The sequence below is a fragment of the Hemicordylus capensis genome, chromosome 6 (genome assembly GCF_027244095.1).
Source record: "Hemicordylus capensis ecotype Gifberg chromosome 6, rHemCap1.1.pri, whole genome shotgun sequence".
NCBI classification, from domain to species: domain Eukaryota; kingdom Metazoa; phylum Chordata; class Lepidosauria; order Squamata; family Cordylidae; genus Hemicordylus; species Hemicordylus capensis.
In genome coordinates this window covers 89,973,346-89,987,205 of record NC_069662.1, presented here as the reverse complement: position 1 = coordinate 89,987,205, position 13,860 = coordinate 89,973,346, and the positions used below count along the sequence as shown (strand labels likewise).

General features: G+C 42.4%; 1 protein-coding gene across 2 annotated transcripts in view; it reads left to right on the top strand.

Annotated features, from left to right (window-relative positions):
• The window catches only part of ANLN (anillin, actin binding protein), a 41,142-nt gene that overhangs the window by 5,822 nt on the left and 21,460 nt on the right, over positions 1–13,860 (top strand). For both annotated transcript variants that reach the window (XM_053263227.1, XM_053263228.1), the window contains exons 4-17: positions 1,512–1,849; positions 2,547–2,751; positions 4,305–4,495; positions 4,608–4,715; positions 6,151–6,286; positions 7,163–7,279; positions 8,005–8,234; positions 8,468–8,616; positions 8,955–9,102; positions 10,235–10,370; positions 11,360–11,542; positions 11,988–12,114; positions 13,370–13,418; positions 13,503–13,559. In XM_053263227.1, coding sequence (XP_053119202.1) covers positions 1,512–1,849; positions 2,547–2,751; positions 4,305–4,495; positions 4,608–4,715; positions 6,151–6,286; positions 7,163–7,279; positions 8,005–8,234; positions 8,468–8,616; positions 8,955–9,102; positions 10,235–10,370; positions 11,360–11,542; positions 11,988–12,114; positions 13,370–13,418; positions 13,503–13,559 — 2,174 coding nt within the window. The remainder of the gene's footprint in view (positions 1–1,511; positions 1,850–2,546; positions 2,752–4,304; positions 4,496–4,607; positions 4,716–6,150; positions 6,287–7,162; positions 7,280–8,004; positions 8,235–8,467; positions 8,617–8,954; positions 9,103–10,234; positions 10,371–11,359; positions 11,543–11,987; positions 12,115–13,369; positions 13,419–13,502; positions 13,560–13,860) is intronic.

Below are 13,860 nucleotides of genomic sequence, written 5' to 3'. Positions count from 1 at the left end.
TTCTTCTACGAATTAAAAAGGTCAGGAGAAAAGATTATGATAGATGTCACTAAAAAATAAATCTGTACCATTATCTAAGCAAGGAGGAATAGAAGTTGACTCTGTAACCTTATTATGATAATTATAATATAATATTATAATAAGTTCTGAAAGCTTATTATTGTGATATTAGCCTCTTATCCATATAAGTAATTTGTGACTGTTCTTTCATCTTATAAAAGTTTTGCAGCCTTGAGTACATGGAAGTGATTGCTAGTGAACATAGGTGACCTAGAAAGGCAGCTGCATGCAAATAATGTAGAAGCTAAGGATAAATTTATGCTATGTTTTGATTTATAATATCCTATTCATTAAAACCAGAATATTACAGAAGCCTGCTTTTGTGATATACCATATTTTACGGAGTATAAGACGCACTTTTTCCCTCAAAAAATATCTGCCCAAATTCAGGTGCGTCTTATACTCCGGAAAAGGAGGGAGGGCGGAGGGGAAGGCGTGGATGGGCCCTTCTGCGAAAAGCTTGATGCTGTTGCTGCTGCTGCTGCTGCTCCCTGTACCGGCTGCTTCGCCTCTAGCCCCGTCCTCCCCTCTCCACTCGCACCGCTTGGTCTCGTCCGCTCCTCACTCCCTGCTATGTTGGATTGTGCGGCCGGAGCTGGGGAGAAGTTGGAAGTTTAGGGCTTGTCGGGAAAGAGAGGGGGGAGGAGGAGGAAGGGCAAGCAGGGAGGATTCGCTTACCACCTCCCTTCCTCTCTCGTCGGGGCCTGCCGGGAGCGACCTAGTCAGCCTGCCTGCCGCCCCCTTCCCCGGGCTCCCTCCGGTTGCCACCCCGATGCTGCTGCAGTGAGGGAGGCTGCTGCGCTGCCGCCCTCTGAGGGGACGCGGGGCCCGACCCGGAGACGAGCCCGCGCAGGCGAGCGCCAGCCCGCAGGAGCCGCCGGAGGCACAAGAGGAGGTGGAGAAGGAGGTCCTGGGCGGGCCCTGCCCGCAATGAGCAACAACCAGCAGCAGCAGCCGCCGTGGTGGGTCACCAACGTGGGCTCGCTGCTGCTGGCAGAAAGAGGGAAAGGACAGAGCGGGGCGCGGTGGGAGGGCTTGGAGGGGAGATGGAGGCGAGAGGAGAAGGAAAGCTCGAAAACTGGAAAACTGGATTAAAATTAAGGTGCGTCTTATAGTCCATAGTGTCTTATAGTCTGTAAAATACGGTAAAGGCTACATGTCTGAAGTGTGAAAGAGGTCTCCCATGACTTCAGTTTCTTATATGGATCTCATTTGTGTGGTCTCAACAACAAGAGGTTAGGTGATAAGAAGGGTCATCCCCCTCCCCTCCCTTAGCTCCTATCTTCTCCCATGGGAGATGGGGTGGGTGAGAGGCGCCTGGGTTGCTGGGTGCTCCCAGTTTGCTTCAGAACATTCTGCATCTCATTGGTTATTTATAGCAAGAACTGCTTTAATTGTCAAGTGTCACATAGCTTTATAACACTAACGCTCTGTATTGCCTCCTTTTTCAGATTTGTCTGAAAGTTCTTGCGCATCTCCCATCCAATCAAAAGAATGTGCTGTTTCCCCACCCAAACTAGCCCTTACATCTGAGACCCCTATAGGGCGAAAAGGCCGTTTAGCCAACCTTGCTGCTACAATTGGTTCCTGGGAAGATGACCTAAGTCATCCATCTGCAAAGCAAAACAATACACAAGAACAGCCTGGCACTACTTGTTTATCCAAATTGTCCACTACAAGTGGAGCATCTGCTAGAATCAATAGTGGCAGTGTGAAGCAGAATGCTACATCCTGTTCACAAAGGCCTGTCGAGTCATCTGTGAATAAGTCAGCAATTTCTGGGATATCGGTAAGCGATCATATTTAGTCTGCTGTGTGTTTCCTATTTAGGTCTTTACAGTGATGATTTAAACCTGACAGTACTGGGCTGCAATCCTAACCACAATTATGAGGAAGTAAGTACCATTTTAATAAGTAAAGCTTACTTCTGTGTAAACCTGTTTAGTATCGTGCTGTAGGAGTGACAATGTCTCAGTAAAAGCATGAGTTTTGTCCTAAAAGCAATGGCATGCAGTCCTAAAATTTATGTTAATATAGTGTTGCAACCCAAATATGTTTACTCTGGTATAACAGAATTATAATGTGGGTCAGTCTTTGGAGAAACTGCACAATTGTAACTTGTCTAAAAAATGTAGAACTTAATTTATTGAAAAGGATAGTGTGTAATAGAAAGACATGCATGTGCATTTAAGCATACTTAGTGGAGTGCTAATAAGAGGCTTCTTTAAGTGGTACTGGAGATGATATTTACTCTAAATGTGGTGAAAGCTGATGATTCTTCACGCCCCCCCAAGTGCAAACTGGAGTAAAGGCACCATTTAGCTCTTCTGCTAGTAAAGTAAGCTGCAGTTTGGGAGTAGTAACTCTACTAATGCTAGTATTGCATTTAGTGAACACACTTTTTGTAGTAAGAAATTCTATGTAGAATAATGTGTGCTATCTCTGAATTGAAATAATTGACTATCCCCTCCCCCACCTTGCTCTAGGAGACTAATAATTTCATAACACAAAACTCAAGAGCAACTAAGCAGAATGCTAAAGAAACTGAAGTACCAAAACAACTGCCACAAGAAAAAGTCAATCTCAAACCATCGTTGAAACCAGTATTATCTCAACCACATCCTGCCAAAGAAGTGCCAATCGAAGGAACACATGTACAACTTAACTATAAGGATAAGCCAACCACACCAGGTGAAGGATTGCTTCATTATTTAAAATGGCTTTTATAGTAGTTAGACATTTTGCATGCAAATAGGCTTTCTACAAATATTGTGTAGGTGTTCAACTGTTAAGATAGTCGATGGGTATATTATTATTAGTAGTACTAGCCACCCTTAGGCAAGCTACACAAAAATGGTGAGAAGCCTTCTATTTGGGGCTATCTCTTGTAGTGTTAAAAGAACTCTGTCTCATAACAATTAAAAAGTTTTAGGAGTATTTCGTTCTGTAAAGGTCACGCAGGAATCTGAATATTATTCCAAAATTGGTAAGCTAAACCTAATTCAGGATTTGTTTTATTTCTAAACTTGTGTTTCAAAGTTAGCATCAACCTGCACAGCTAGGTTACTGCCAAGCTGCTTTTCTTTTTAAGTCAAATTGTATGATTTGATGTCTAGAATCTGTACGGTGGTATTGGTGTCCTAGAATGCTGCAAGTTTAGAAATGTGAATGCCACATGCCGAGGACCTTAAGTGTACATATAACAACCTTTTCCCATCTGTTTTGCTTTTGTATTGAGTCTTCAGGCTTTTTGCAAAGCAAGCTGTTTTACCTTCGCTTAGGTGATGAGGTCATTACTCTGTGGTAGAACATCTGCTTTGCATGCAGAAGGCCTCAGGCATTTCCAGGCAGGAGTGGAAAAGACTCCTGTCTGAAATCCTAGAGAATTGCTACCAGTCAGAGTAGTAGACAATACTCAGCTAAATGGACTCGAGGGTCTGACATAGGAGAAGGCAGCTATCTATGTACTGTTTGGCAAGAGAGCCTTCACTTATTTTATTTATTTATTTATTTTATGTATTTATTCATTCATTCACATTTATATTCCACTCTTCCTCCATGGAGCCCAGAGCAGTGTACATAGTTAAGTTTCTTTTCACAACAACCCTGTGAAGTAGGTTAGGCTGAGAGGGAAGTGACTGGCCCAGAGTCACCCAGCAAGTATCATGGTTGAATGGGGATTTGAACTCATGTCTCCCTGGTCCTAGTCCAACACTCTAACCTCTACACCATGCTGGCTCAGTTGCAACTCTTAAGGAAACAATATAATATATACCCCGATGAAAACTCAAAATGTGTATAGAAACTGCATTTTCTACAATAAGTTTTTTTCCTTTCTTGATAGAGGGTGTATTTTGGTTGAAAGTGACCTTCTTGTTGAACTACATGGGCAATAGCTTGAAAATCTTTTATTAAAGCTATGGAAATTGCATGTGGCCTCTTTAGAACTTTAGGAGAATTAATTTTAGTATATTTGTGTAACTCTTCAATTGTAACATTGGGATCTTTGTGTAATTCTCTGAGAAGGTACTAACTCCTGAAGTGTGTGCACACCATAAACTTGTAGACTTTTTTTTTTAAAGTCATCTTTTCAGCAGTGCCTTAGCACTTGCTTGGAATCTCATAGTTCACATGCAGATGCGTGATGCAGGAGGAAGTCTTTCCAGAACAGCTTTATGCTGCACTTCAGCATTTATTTCTAAATTATGAAGAACCTAATGAAGCAAACCCCATTGTTCTTATAGGAGGAGCAGGCATTAAGCCTTTTCTGGAGCGTTTTGGAGAGCGTTGCCAGGAGCATAGTACACAAAGTCCTGTTATCGTTGGAGGACACAGAACTCCCATTATTACTCCAAATACAAAGACAATCCAAGAAAGACTCTTCAGACAGAATGAAGCTTCCTCAACAGCCAGTCTAGCACAGCAGCTCAAGCAGGTATGCCATGATGTGCTTAATAGCATGTGCAATGTTCAGCATGTGCTGAACATTTATGGGAGAGTGAATTTAGAAGGTCAGGTTACACTTACTTTTGTCTTGGTATGTTCAGGAACGTGAAAGAGAACTTGCGTCCATTAGAGGTCGCTTTGACAGAGGCAGTTTGTGGAGTGCTGAAAGAGGACAGAACTCCAAGAACAAGTGGCAAGAAACAAAACAGGTGATTGTGGGAGTCTGTACATGGGTCACCGCTCCAGATATATGCAGCAGCTTCCTGTGTTCCCCCTACATGCAAAACACTTCTATATATAGGAAAAATGTATTGACTATCTCTCATGCAGGTAGTCAGTCCAGCAAAGTTAGTGATGTTGCACAGCTGCTACATACAGGTTTCATGAAACTGTTTAATCTTCTAAGTGACACACATTTTATCAACCCTGGATATTTCAGAATGCACAGAATTACAATAAGATATTGTAAAACTTGGCAAGGATAATTGATCTGTGGGTGACATAATCTTGAGCAGTGATCCACAAGTTTAGGCTTGGCTCACTAGCCATCTATTATTTGTAGTCACCACCAATCTCCTCTCTTCCCTCAGATCCTTTTCTGGCACACTTTTTAAGAGAGACGTGGGTCTTCTGTTGTTTGCACTGGAATATGGAGATAAGCAACAGTGGGAACCCTCTCCTACTGTTCAGAAAGGATTCCTGCTGTTTCTTACCTTTTCAAAAATGGCAGTGGAAATGAAATCTGTGTGGTGCTGGGTGTGCTGCTTGCTAGAGGGCTGGGGCACTCGCCACTGGCAAATGGATTTGTAGGTGCCTGACTGAGGCTCTAAAGTAATTTCACTATAAGCAACTGCTTTATTTTTAAAAGCCTTAGGACATATGTAACACATCGTGGTACATCTCGCGAGAGTTCTGGTAACATCTGGCGAAAGAGAGAGAAGGCACGGAGGAGGAGGCTGAGGAGAGAATGGAGGGGCAGCTGCTGCCAAGAAGGAGCAGGAGGGCTGAAGAAAAAGCAGCAGCATCACTCGCTCACTCCCTCAGCTCCAACCGCCAGCCTCTGACGCCTTGCCGAGTCTCCTCATGAGGAGGACGGCTGAGCTGGGACTTCCCATCCAGCCTGCATGGATGGCCCTCGGTACTCTCTCCCGCCCCGGCTTGGCCATCCTCCTCAGGAGGAGACTCGGCAGGATGTCAGAGGCCAGCAGTTGGAGCTGAGGGAGTGTGTGGCGGTTGGGTGAGCTGTGGGAGTAAAGGGGAGTGGGGTGGCTGAAAGTGGTTGTGGGGAGAAGTGGGGTGGCTGAAAGTGGTGGGGGAGGAAAGGGGGTGGCTGTGAGTGAGGTGTACACTGAGCAATAAAGCAGGGGCTGTGGCAGGACTTTAAGGGGAGCCAAAAAGTCCTAGCACACAGATGTTCTGCGCAGGGCCAGCGAGTATCCTATTAAGCTGCTTCTCACTTACCATGTGTCAATTTGTTCTAGGTGGTTATTGATGCTGGGGTGGAGGGAGAAAAAAGGGTTCTCACACTTGGATTCTAGTATACAATCTGGAATTATTTTAAAGCATTCTGGCATTCTAAGGATGCTGCTTTAATTCTTCTTGTTAATATAGGCTGAGCATACTTGTTCACGGTTTTTGTCCTAGGAGAGTAAAGCTACTCCAAAGCACCTCCCCAGTTCAGATGCCTCTTCCCAATTAGACGGAAAAGCTGCGGTACCTGAGAAAGTAGCAGAAGGAAAAGCTGCGGTACCTGAGAAAGTAGCAGAAAACACACCTTCAGGTAAGAATTCTCTTCCTTAAGAGTAATTCTGTGAACAAGAACGCATATTGTTTAGCATATGCAAGAATAGTATCTGAAATTGTGACCTTGTAAATTATTGCAAGAAGCATAGCTTATACTTCAAAAGAACAATATCTTGCTCTCTCATATTAGTGTCATGTGGAAATCTGGATTTTATTTTTTTTAATGTGGGAAAAATGGGTAGTAGCATTTGTGAGAGTTGGCATGACATCTTAGAGGAGAGTCCTTTTGTTGAGGGTCAAAATAAGTCTCTGTACTAGTTGGATCATGAAATACAGAACTTCAGTTTGTACATGACTAAACTCTGCCCTTCCCAATTTAGTAAAAGGAATCAATATGATTTTACTGACTCTTAAGATATGTCTCATTTATATACAAAGGGTCAAACTAGATGCTGTTTTATAGAACCTGTACAAAAATGGGCTCACACATTCACTTACCATGTTCCTTTCCCTGGATAGAAAAAGTCTGGTCCTGTTGAATGCCCTATTCATTTTAAATGCAGGATATTTTTGACCATGCTATCTTTTCCCAAGTCTTGTCTGCTGTGTACTGGATTTGGAAAGTATAAGCTTGTTCCTGTGTTGGTTTCCAACACAGGTTGGGGATACTTTGGACACTAACCATGATCCAGGTACAGACACCCTGAACATGAGGGCATGACGCTTGGGTTGGAAAATGCCAAACTGAGAAGACCATTGGACTCATTTGGCAGCATTACCTTTCTCATCCCAGTCTTTCAAGAAATCTAGACTAAATGCAAACAACTGTTACTTGCAAAAAGAATCCACTTAAGAGGTTTGAGCCTCGAAAGGTTTGCTCTTTTTGAGTTGCTTATTCTTTGGAAATGTCTAGGCACTTCAGAATACAAAAGGACAGAAAAACAGAGCCCTTTGAAAATCTTCTCACCAAAGACTCCTGTAAAAACAGTGTCGGACTCGAAGCCTGAGCAACTTCCTGCTGAGCAGAACAGTTTGTATTTCTTTACTTTTTATTCTGAATTGACCTCATTATATTGTTAATGCATGAACTGCATGGAAAAAATGCTTGAAATGTACTTGGTCATATTGCAAAGGATTTCTTGTATTCGGTGTCTTTACTGAAGACTTGGCTGGCAGCCAGATGAGTGGGAGAGCTTGAAGGACAGATCTCATTGTTGCAAGTCTGGAAAGCATGAATTTTAAATTTATCAATTCTCTAACTTCAAGAATGTGAGACAAAAATGGTATTAAGGTTAGTGAGTTAGGCTAAACCGTGCATTATGCAGAAGATCCATGACTGTATATTCCTACATCCTATGGAGCAACAACAGTTGAGAGGGTATGTGAGAGACTTTTAATTTTTTTAATCAGGAAGGGTTAAGTCTCGCTCAGTACTGTTGCTCCATTCAAATAGGTAGCCCTCTATGACCATTTCACTGAAAAGAAAACATGGGGAGATGCAGCTGCAGATCTCCTGTGTAATATGCAATTTGGGCCCACTTACTGGTTTCCAACTCTTCCCCATAGATTGCAAATGCAGTAGACCAGAGATCAAATTGCCAGATCACTTGTTTGTTGTTATCTTCTCTCAGTCCAAGGAGTTGGTAGCCTTCAGGTGCCCTCCACTCTTTGAACTTGGCTTCTGGTTTAATATGTTGCATTTTTCTGTTAATCTCTTGAAAACGGTATAAAGAACCTCTGGGTTTTACTTCCTAGACAGAGAACGCGAAACTGAGGTGAATGACGAGATGAATAGTTCAAAGGTGATAAACGACATCTTTGATGAGGTTCTGCAGGAAGATGGGCCTGACATAGAGAAACTTAAGAAAGAAATGAGTATGACGTTAGAAGCTGATGATGAATATGAACAGGAAGAGTCGCTGAACATTTCTTCAATGTCCCTCTTAACACCTTTAACTGAGTCTGTTGCTGTCGCAAGTCCTGAGGTAATATGAATATTAAATGGAGTACTATAACTTGTGTATGCTTGGGTTGTTAGGGTAGCCTCACAGCTAATTGGGGGGTGTGGGGGATGCATTTTGAAACGTCTAATGCTCTCAGTTGGGTATTGTTCAAATTCACACCAGAATCACTTTCTCATAATGCAACTTAACTCTGCTTCAGAACTTAGCTGCATTTGGAATGCTCAAACCTATTCCCCCCTCCTTCTGTTTTTCAGGTTTTTGCTTCCCCTAGTAAATCAGTTGGTGAGGGGAGCAGTACAAGTGATGACAGTCCAAAGACTGGCAAGTTTCAAAGAACTTCTGTCTGCAGAACAGAATCTGGGAGCAGCATTGGATCTCTGTCAGAGGAGCGTAATTTATATAGGTAATAAATCCTAGTCTAGTAGCTGCTTAGTTTAGTTGAATTATCTGGAATCTCTTGAAGTAATGGTGGTAGAACCTGGAGGAAAAAAATAAAATGGGTTATGGCAAACTTGGAAAATAGGAGGGCTTTCTGAAGAAGATAAACCACTTTGAGTGAGAGTTGGAAGTGCCCCCTACTCCCATTAAATTTGCTGCCTTAAGACAGGATCAGTCAACCACCTGCTTCTCCCAAGGTGCAGCCAATATTTTAAGCCTTTTCTTACCTCTCAGTATCCTGAAATGTGTTGAATTGAGTACTGAGTTTTGCCTCTTTCTAAAACTGAGCTTTTTATCCTGTAGCATTGATGCCTATCGGTCTCAACGATTTAAAGAAACTGACCGACCCTCAATAAAGCAAGTGATTGTTCGTAAAGAAGATGTTACTTCCAGACTTGAGGAGAGAAGAAATGGAACTTCTGATCAAATTAACATTAAACGCAAATTGCAGGTAGCTAGAATTCTGCCTTCCTGTTCCCAAGTTAAATAGTCTTGGAGTTAGTTCACTCTCATTTCCATTTTAATATCTCCTTCAAGCAGCATCGGCTACTTAACTTCTGAGCTTTTGAAAGCATCAAAACATAACTGCGCTAGCAGTTGGGAACTGGTTTTGAACACCTGTTTAGGAGCATCCCAGGACAAGGATTAATTATGGTTTCAGAGATTAATCGTCTCTGCGGACACTACTCTGTGGCTGAGAAAATTAACATGTGGGAAGGGAGGAGGAGTGCAGTCCTGTGTGGTCACATTGCTTCTCCATAGCCAAAAGATGAACAATGTGATATCTGTGTAGAATGTTGCTCTGTGAGCACCAATTGGCTTATGTCTGTGACATGACTAGTGATGAGTAAGAACCCCTTCTACTTCTCTTTCCTCCTGCATATTTTTTTCTCTTTAATATTGTTGGCAGCCTGCATATTTTCCTGCTGCCTCATTCAAGTGTAGAAACATGTTGTCTAGGTCAAGACTGCACAACTTCAGCCCTCCAGCTGTTTTTGGCTATCATCATCCCCAATCACAGTAACCAATAGTTAGAGATGATGGGAGTTGTAGTACAACATTTGCAGGAGGGCCAACATTGTGCAGCCCTGCTCTAGACATTCAAACAAAGTGCTAAACATTAAGCTATTTCCTTCAGGCAGTTATGCTTCTGCTGTGTGTCAGATCCTTTTCTCAAAATGTGTGTGTGAAGGCTGTATGCTTACCACTTTGAACTGTAATGCATAAGTCTTTCATGGTAAAAATGTCCATGTCATCTTTAAGCACATACTCAGCTATCCATTAGCATGGACAGTACCATCAACAGCACCTCTACCCCCCCACCCCCAAATCTGGATATTGTGCTATGAGGAACCTGTGTTTGAAATGCAGCAGGATATGGATACAGAATTCATGGTAAAGTTTCAGCCACAAGGCTTTATCTAGTTTGAAAGAGCTACTTATTCTGCTGCTATCTAATATCTTCCAAAGAAATGACACGGATAGAAATGTGACTAAAGAGTTTTTCAGAAGTCCTTTTGGTTTGCCTTCAAATGCTTGATATCCACTTGTTTTCACTAAGTGCTCTTGCTTTACTATATTAGGAGCTGAACAACGAAATCAATTTGCAGCAGACTGTCATCCATCAAGCCAGCCAGGCTCTGAATTGCTGTACTGATGAAGAACATGGGAAAGGGTCACAAGAAGAAGCAGAAGCTGAGAGACTTCTTCTCATTGCTAGTATGGCAGTTTTGTTTAAAAATGGCTTTGTATGTAGATTAGTATTTATTGGCGACAAATTTTATAACCCATAAATTGAACTGAATGCACAGTAACAATTCCATACTCTGAAAGAGCAGGCACTCCTCTGCTAACTAGCACAAAACTACAACATCCAGTTCCTCCTTGGATTCAAGTTTCCCACTGGATGCTTTATACTTGCATTATTCATTGTAACTGGCTTATGGAATTCTCTACCACCAGATGTAGTGGTGTCCACTAGGTTGGATGACTCATGAAGGATGGGTCTATGAATGTCTATTGGCTTAATGAAACTTCCATTTAGAAGCGAGATACTTCTCAGTACCAAAAGGTGGTAGTGAACCAAGAACAGCTATCTTTCCATGTCCTCCTTGGAATACCCAGAGGATGGTGGTTGCTGAAGATGGAATGCAGGACTAGATAGATCTTGCTGTGCTCCTGCAATACAATTATTGTGCAAAGCAGTGAGGCTATTCCATGATCACTGGAAAGCGGGCTAAGGGAGCTTAGCCCGCTTTCCAGGGATCGTAGGAACCACCGGGCTCACAGGTGAGCCCAGTGTTCCCAATGCGGCTAGCCCTCCTAATTCCCCCTCCCCTTAAATAAGGTTAACGGAGCAAGCGCTCCATTAACCTCATTTGGTTGCTTGTGTGTTGCCATTGCGTGCAGTGACACACAAGTAGACCCCAAACCGGGAGGCTGCAAGCAGCTTCCCGGGCTCGGGGGTATCTCCAGGATGCCCTGCGCGCTTGCACGGGGCATCCTGGACCTTCTGGGGGCCATATGGCCCCTGATTCCTGCGGCAGCTGAGCCGGCAGCCCAGCTGCCGTTTCACAAGTGTTGTGTGAAGCGCCTCAGTATATATCTGGAGAGAGGTGACTATGGCTTGGAGACCTCCAATAACTGGCAAGTGAGCATGCTGACAAAGGCAAAACCACCTTAATTCTAATCCTGTCATCTTTGTACAGCTGAAAAAAGAACAGCATTATTGGAAGTACTAAACAAACTAAAGAATGAAGGACCTCAAAGCAAGAAGAATAAAATTGATTCTATGCCTGGTGGATGCTCTCCATCCAAAGGATCTGTTACCCTGTCAGAAATGCGTCTACCTCTAAAAGCAGACTTTGTTTGCAGTACTGTCCAGAAACCAGGTAACACCTGCTGCTGTATTTTTACTCTGTTTTGCTGTTCTGTTCTTGGATGAATTGGTGCATGGGCTTTGCTTGCTTATGCTCAGAGTCTTATTGCTGTACTTTGAGTAAGAAGAATCCCCCCACCACCCCAAGCTGGATTGGCTAGAGTTTTGGGGAAGAGGTGCCCCCCACTGCCCCATATATCTTCAGTGTAGAAGAGAGTCACACTATTTCTGTTATGCTTCTTCAGTATTTCTGTCTTCTGCTTGTGGAGCACTGCTGCATAGGTTGATCTGGTGGTTGGGTGGTCTCGCATTAGGTTCAGCTTTGGACTGAAGAACTTGTAGATGCTTCCAGCGTCTCCTAATTTCTTTTTCCATTGGATAACCAGTCCCACACTTTTCTCTCTAAGCTGATGTAATCAACTTGATTTGTACAGCTAGACTGTGTCAATTGTCCACAGAAACAGCAAACTACTACTACATAATCATGTTAAGAGCGGGAGCAGAAAACATGGTTGCTACTCCATTAGCAAGTACTGCAAATTCCCTGAATGGAGATGCTCTTACTTTCACAACAACCTTTACACTGTAAGTACTACTTTGCTTGGGATCCCTTTTGAGAAAGAAGTAGCTGAAGAGTAGACATTGCTTCCCTTAAGACCCTTTTAAAGTTGGACTAGTTGCAATCCTTGCAGCCTGGCACATAAGAATTTGGTAGGTGCTTGCACCTAGCCCTAGTGCTACATTGCTGTCTTGGATGCTCCACAAGCCAATATAGCACAAGCTGCTGTAGTTGCTTTCGTAACCAATATAGTGCTGAACTTCTCTGCATTTTGCCATTTGGCTGGGAACAGTTGCAAACTGCTTCTGGTTAATGATGAATTGTGCAGGGGTTTAAAGTCTCTTCCCTATGACAAATATAGTTTGGTTTTAAACTCTCAAAGTCTAGAAGTGTAGGGATTGTACAGTGTATTTGCTGCAGAGTTTAATCCTATATGCTATGGAAAGTCTGTCTTGGGTGTTGGGGCTGGGCAGAGAGAAGCACAACAGTGCTGTGAAACAAGTATACCAGCGAATACTGGCCTAAAATGGTGTTCTAAAGGCCTTATACCTTACCCAAAACTAGGAAGCAAGCCTGAAATACCTGGATCTTGAAGATACTGGTGTGGCTGATAGCCCCTTCTGCTTTGTTGGCCCAGAGAACTTGGTGCTCTCTAGACATACAGGTGAAACTCGGAAAATTAGAATATCGTGCAAAAGTCCATTAATTTCAGTAATGCAAATTAAAAGGTGAAACTGATATGAGACGCATTACATGCAAAGCGAGATAAGTCAAGCCTTAATTTGTTATAATTGTGATGATCATGGCGTACAGCTCATGAAAACCCCAAATCCACAATCCCAGAAAATTAGAATATTACATGGAACCAAGAAGACAAGGATTGTAGAATAGAACAATATCGGAACAAAGGATTGTAGAATAGAACAATATCTGTAAGTGCAAGTGTGAGCTACCACAATCTCTATTCAGATTAGAGGTGGAAAACTTGATATTGCAGATTGTATTATAAAGATAAAGTGTGCCATCAAGTCGATTTCGACTCCTGGTGCCCACAGAGCCCTGTGGTTTTCTTTGGTAGAATACAGGAGGGGTTTACCATTGCCTTCTCCCACGCAGTATGAGATGATGCCTTTCAGCATCTTTCTATATTGCTGCTGCCCGATATAGTACCAGTGGCAACCTTCTGCTTGTCAGTCAAGCATTTCCTCACTGCACCACTTAAGGTGATGAGATTGTATTATACTTGGTGTTAAATCTAATATTTTTCCACATTTTTTAAAGGCAAGATGTATCCAGTGACTTTGAGATAAACATTGAAGTGTATAGCTTGGTACGTCTCTCTCTACTTTAATATGCTTCTCTTTTGAAAGAACACTTGATGGAGCAATAGACTAACTTTTCCCTTTGTAATTAGGTACAAAAGAGAGAATCTACGAGCACTGATAAAAGGAAAAAGTCAGCTAAATCAAAGGTAAAATGAACTGTCGTAATACCTAAGACACAGTCAGTCAGTCCTTTATTGCGGTCATAGACCAGTGCATAGTTAAAACATACATACTTACAAAAAAACCAAAAACTCAACATGATAAAACAAACAGATTATGACACAATACTGACAGGTTAAAATTAAGGCAGTAGTGGTGAACTCCAGATAGATCTTACTGAAAACTTTACTGAGCAGAACACCCTCCATTACAATCATAAAACAGGAATCACAGAAAAAAGAAAGCAGAACATTATTGAAAACCTAAGCGAATGGTGCAAATGATATA